This window comes from Salvelinus sp. IW2-2015, unplaced genomic scaffold (genome assembly GCF_002910315.2).
Source record: "Salvelinus sp. IW2-2015 unplaced genomic scaffold, ASM291031v2 Un_scaffold1508, whole genome shotgun sequence".
NCBI classification, from domain to species: Eukaryota; Metazoa; Chordata; class Actinopteri; order Salmoniformes; family Salmonidae; genus Salvelinus; species Salvelinus sp. IW2-2015.
In genome coordinates this window covers 36,755-42,398 of record NW_019942952.1, presented here as the reverse complement: position 1 = coordinate 42,398, position 5,644 = coordinate 36,755, and the positions used below count along the sequence as shown (strand labels likewise).

The following is a 5,644-nucleotide window of genomic DNA, read 5'->3' as shown; positions in this document are numbered from 1 at the left end:
TGTTGGAATGTTAGAATGCTGGAATGTTAGAATGATGGAATGTTGGAATGTTAGATTGTTGGAATGTTAGGGACATGCTATAAATTGTGCTGTATTACTCTCTTTCTCACCTTTGATGTTCAGGATGCTAATTTCCCCGAAGAAATTGCCGTCACTCAACACAGCGAACTGTGTGACGCCATCGTCTGCCACCACAGCCAGTTTCCCATCCTTAATGATGTACATCTCATGTCCCACGTCCCCCTTTCTGCACACATACTCCCCAGGACTATACACCTACAGGCAAGAGGACATGTCTGAGAAGTCATGGCTACAGTCGCACAAAAACAGCAAAGTCATGTTTAACTGAAATATTGTTCTCTAGCACTAGTCAAGTTAGCAGTCATATACAGTACATGTCAACCGCCATTGACTATGCAGACATAACAAGAATTACACCCGGCTTTAAAGGGAGAATCTGCAGTTAGAAAAAGAACAAAGCTGATACCCCACCACTAATTTTGTAAACAGCTAAGGGATGTGGCTGGAGAAATGACTGGCCAGCCATGATATCAAAGTGATACTTTTAACCATGATTAAATAGGCAGCGGGTAGGCTAGTGGTTAAGAGTGTTGGGCCAGTAACTGAAAAGTAGCTGGTTTGAATCTCTGAGCTGACTAGGTGAAATCTGTCGACGTGCCCTTGAGCAAGGCACTTAACCCTAATCGCTCTGTATAAGAGCGTCAGCTAAATGTGTTTGTTTACATTTACTTTGTTTACAAACAAAGGAGTTAAAGAACATTTTGGGTTCTGACGGAGTAAGTTTTATTCTACAAGAATCAATGGGTGTATATATTTTTGAAATTTATAAGTCCAGAAAATGGATGTAGCAACTGCAGATTGTCCATTTAACCCTTGATCTCTGACCTGTGGGATGAGTTTGAGCACCAGCTCCTCCAGCAGACTGGTCTCACAGTTCTGGAAGATGGTGACCTTGGAGAGCGTTGGCAGATGTACGCTCACAGCGATCTCCGTCTGCAGCTGGACAGGAAGCTGCTGCAGGATCTCGTTCTCCCTCGTGATCTTACGGTTGATGTACAGGTGCTGGTACCAGTCGTTGACACGGTTACGCAACTCCTTGCTGATGTACCTGTTGCGCAGGTAACCTTTGACCTGGAATGAAATAAAGTATGATTAGCCAGGCATGTCACAAATCCCAAGATCCTTCAGAAAGTATATTGCCACGGGCAGAGAACACAAGGTAAACTCTTTTAGGTGAAAAGGCAACAGAACTATCAATCAAATGTATTTTATAAAGCCCTTTTTACATCAGTAGTTGTCACAAAGTGCTTTACAGATACCCAGCCTAAGATCCCAAAGAGCAAGCAATGTAGAGGCAGAAGCACAGTGGCTAGGAGACACTAAGGCTGCCTGACGCCCCCCCCGACCCCACCCCGACCCCCCCCTGACCTCCCCCTGACCTCCCCCGACCCTGACTATAAAATAGAGGAGAAAACAGTGCTCTGGCCCCTCCCCCTCACCAGCTCATGGTTGGGGAAGAAGACGTTGTCTCGGTCCCTGAGGTTGGTGATGACGTTGCCCACGTTCCCCACGACGGAGGCAAACACCAGCACGGCGATCAGCAGGTCAGCGATCATAAACAGGTACTCCTCCTCGCGGTCGGGCAGTGGCGTGTCGCCCACCGTGGTGAAGATCTGCGCAGAGAACCAGAAGCAGTAGATGTACTGGTGCCTCGCGGGGGCGAACACGGGGTCGGAGATGTTTGGGTAAACCCAACGGTCCGCCCCGAAGCCGATGTAACTGGACAGGGCGAAGTAGATGCAGGCGTTCCAGTGGATGAGCACGAAGATGTACAGCATAAGCTTGGAGATGCGGAAGGTGTTGGGGTAGGAGGTGCGGGTCTCCATGCGGTCCATGGCTTCGTTGAGCCGGGAGATACGGAGGAAGCGGTTGACCCTCACCAGCGGCTGGCGAATGCCGAAGTACAGATATAGGAGGTCGGTGGGCAGTAGGGAGGCCAGGTCCAACAGGAAACGTGAGGAGAAGAGGTAGCGCTTCTTCAGACGGTCCCTGTCCTGGACCAGGATGCCCTGCTCCAGGAAACCTGCAGGGGGGCAACACAGCACAGATACAGTCTGGGTCAGAGTGAAGTTCATATCACCAGAGAAATAGAAATACAGTATTTCATAACTTTAACTGAGCCTTGGAGTCAGCACGAAAGAAAAGGAAGTCATTAACTCTCTCTCCGTCCTCTTACAGAATTCAGTCATGGGCTCTCCACATGGGCTCTCCACATGGGCTCTCCACATGGGCTCTCCACATGGGCTCTACACATGGGCTCTCCACATGGGCTCTCCAACTGCCTTTAAAAAGCAACAGATTCCTTTGAGAACGGCCTAAGCTCACATCGCGCGGCCGAAAGGATGGCCGCCTCGCTTCGCGTTCCTTGGAAAATATGCAGTATTTTGCTTTTTTATGTGTTATTTCTTACATCGTTACCCAGGTAATCTTAGGTTTCATTACATACAGTCGGGAGGAACTACTGAATATACGATTAACGTCAACTCATCATCGTTCCTACCAGGAATATGACTTTCCCGAAACGGATCCAGTGTTTTGCCTTCCACCCAATACAATGGATCTGATCCCAGCCGGCGACCTGTGCGACGCCGTAAAAGGGGAAAACGAGGCGGTCTCGTGGTCAGGCTTCGGAGACGGGCACATCGCGCTCCACTCCCTAGCATACTACTCGCCAATGTCCAGTCTCTTGACAATAAGGTTGATGAAATCCAGGCACGGTTAGCATTCCAGAGAGACATCAGGGATTGCAAACGTGCTCTGCTTCACGGAAACATGGCTAACTCAAGAGACGCTAACGGAGTCGGTGCAGCCAGCTGGTTTCTTCATGCATCGCGCCGACAGAAACAAACATCTTTCTGGTAAGAAGAGGGGCGGGGGGTATGCCTTATGATTAACGAGACGTGGTGTGATCATCATAACAACACACAGGAACTCAAGTCATTCTGTTCACCTGATCTAGAACTCCTCACAATCAAATGTCGACCGCATTATCTACCAAGGGAATTCTCTTCAATCATAATCACAGCCGTATATATTCCCCCCAAGCAGACACATCGATGGCCCTGAACGAACTTTATCTGACTCTTTGTAAACTGGAAACCCACACCCCTGAGGCTGCATTCATCGTAGCTGGGGATTTTAAACAAGGCTAATCTAAAAACAAACTCCCTAAATTCTATCAGCATATCGATTGTGCTACCAGGGCTGGGAAAACCCTAGATCATTGTTATACTAATTTCCGCGACGCATATAAGGCCCTCCCCCCGCCCCCCTTTCGGAAAAGCTGACCACGACTCCATTTGTTGATTCCAGCCTACAAACAGAAACTAAAACAACAAGCTCCGCGCTCAGGTCTGTTCAACGCTGGTCCGACCAATCTGAATCCACGCTTCAAGACTGCTTCGATCCGCGGATTGGAATATGTTCCGCATTGCGTCCAACAACAATATTGACGAATATGCTGATTCGGTGAGCGAGTTCATTAGGAAGTGCATTGACGATGTCGTACCACAGCAACGATTAAAACATTCCCAAACCAGAAACCGTGGATGACGGAGCATTCGCGTGAAACTGAAAGCACGAACCACTGCTTTTAACCAGGGCAAGGTGACCGGAAGCATGACCGAATACAAACAGTGTAGCTATTCTCTCCGCAAGGCAATCAAACAGGCTAAGTCCCAGTAACAGAGACAAAATCGAGTCGCAATTCAACAGCTCAGACACAAGAGGTATGTGGCAGGGTCTACATCAATCACGGATTACAAAAAGAAAACCAGCCCCGTCGCGGACCAGGATGTCTTGTCTCCAGACAGGCTAAACAACTTTTTTGCCCGCTTTGAGGACAATACAGTGCCACTGACACGGCCCCCTACCAAAACCTGCGGGCTCTCCTTCACTGCAGCCGAGGTGAGTAAAACATTTAAACGTGTTAACCCTCGCAAGGCTGCAGGCCCAGACGGCATTCCCAGCCGCGTCCTCAGAGCATGCGCAGACCAGCTGGCTGGTGTGTTTTCGGACATATTCATCAATCCTTATCCCAGTCTGCTGTTCCACATGCTTCAAGAGGGCCACCATTTTCTTCTGTTCCCAAGAAAGCTAAGGTAACTGAGCTAAACGACTACCGCCCCGTAGCACTCACTTCCGTCATCATGAAGTGCTTTGAGAGACTAGTCAAGGACCATATCACCTCCACCCTACCGGACACCTAGACCCACTCCAATTTGCTTACCGACCCAATAGGTCCACAGACGACGCAATCGCAACCACACTGCACACTGCCCTAACCCATCTGGACAAGAGGAATACCCATGTGAGAATGCTGTTCATCGATTACAGCTCAGCATTTAACACCATAGTACCTCAAACTCGTCATCAACTCGAGACCCTGGGTCTCGACCCGCCCTGTGCAACTGGGTCCTGGACTTCCTGACGGGCCGCCCCCAGGTGGTGAGGGTAGGTAACAACATCTCCACCCCGCTGATCCTCAACACTGGGGCCCCACAAGGGTGCGTTTGAGCCCTCTCCTGTATCCCTGTTCACCCACGACTGCGTGGCCATGCACGCCTCCAACTCAATCATCATTTGCGGATGACACTACAGTGGTAGGCTTGATTACCAACAACGACGAGACGGCCTACAGGGAGGAGGTGAGGGCCTCGGAGTGTGGTGTCAGGAAAATAACCTCACACTCAACGTCAACAAAACAAAGGAGATGATTGTGGACTTCAGGAAACAGCAGAGGGAGCACCCCCCTATCCACATCGACGGGTCAGTAGTGGAGAAGGTGGAAAGTTTTAATTTCCTCGGTGTACACATCACGGAAAAATTGAATTGGTCCACCCACACAGACAGCGTTGTGAAGAAGGCGCAGCAGCGCCTCTTCAACCTCAGGAGGCTGAAGAAATTCGGCTTGTCACAAAAAGCACTCACAAACTTCTACAGATGCACAATCGAGAGCATCCTGTCGGGTGTATCACCGCCTGGTACGGCAACTGCTCCGCCCACAACCGTAAGGCTCTCCAGAGGGTAGAGAGGTCTGCAGAACGCACCACCGGGGGCAAACTACCTGCCCTCCAGGACACCTACACCACCCGATGTCACAGGAAGGCCATAAAGATCATCAAGGACAACAACCACCAAGCCACTGCCTGTTCACCCCGCTATCATCCAGAAGGCGAGGTCAGTACAGGTGCATCAAAGCAGGGGACCGAGAGACTGAAAAACAGCTTCTATCTCAAGGCCATCAGACTGTTAAACAGCCACCACTAACATTTAGCGGCCGCTGCCAACATACTGACTCAACTCCAGCCACTTTAAAAATGGGAATTGATGAAATTATGTAAAAATGTACCACTAGCCACTTTAACAATGCCACTTAATATAATGTTTACATACCCCACATTACCCATCTCATATGTATATACTGTACTCTATATCATCTACTGCATCTTGCCATCTTATGTAATACATGTACCACTAGCCACTTTAAACTATGCCACTTTATGTTTACATACCTACAGTACTCATCTCATATGTATATACCGTACTCTATACCATCTACTGC

At 49.2% G+C, this 5,644-nt stretch overlaps 1 protein-coding gene across 1 annotated transcript in view; it reads right to left on the bottom strand.

Annotated features, from left to right (window-relative positions):
* The window catches only part of cnga4 (cyclic nucleotide gated channel subunit alpha 4), an 8,784-nt gene that overhangs the window by 1,407 nt on the left and 1,733 nt on the right, over window positions 1-5,644 (bottom strand). The window contains exons 4-6 of the mRNA XM_024138518.2: window positions 1,521-2,104; window positions 907-1,152; window positions 111-276 (exon numbers count right to left, since the gene is read on the bottom strand). Coding sequence (XP_023994286.2) covers window positions 111-276; window positions 907-1,152; window positions 1,521-2,104 — 996 coding nt within the window. The remainder of the gene's footprint in view (window positions 1-110; window positions 277-906; window positions 1,153-1,520; window positions 2,105-5,644) is intronic.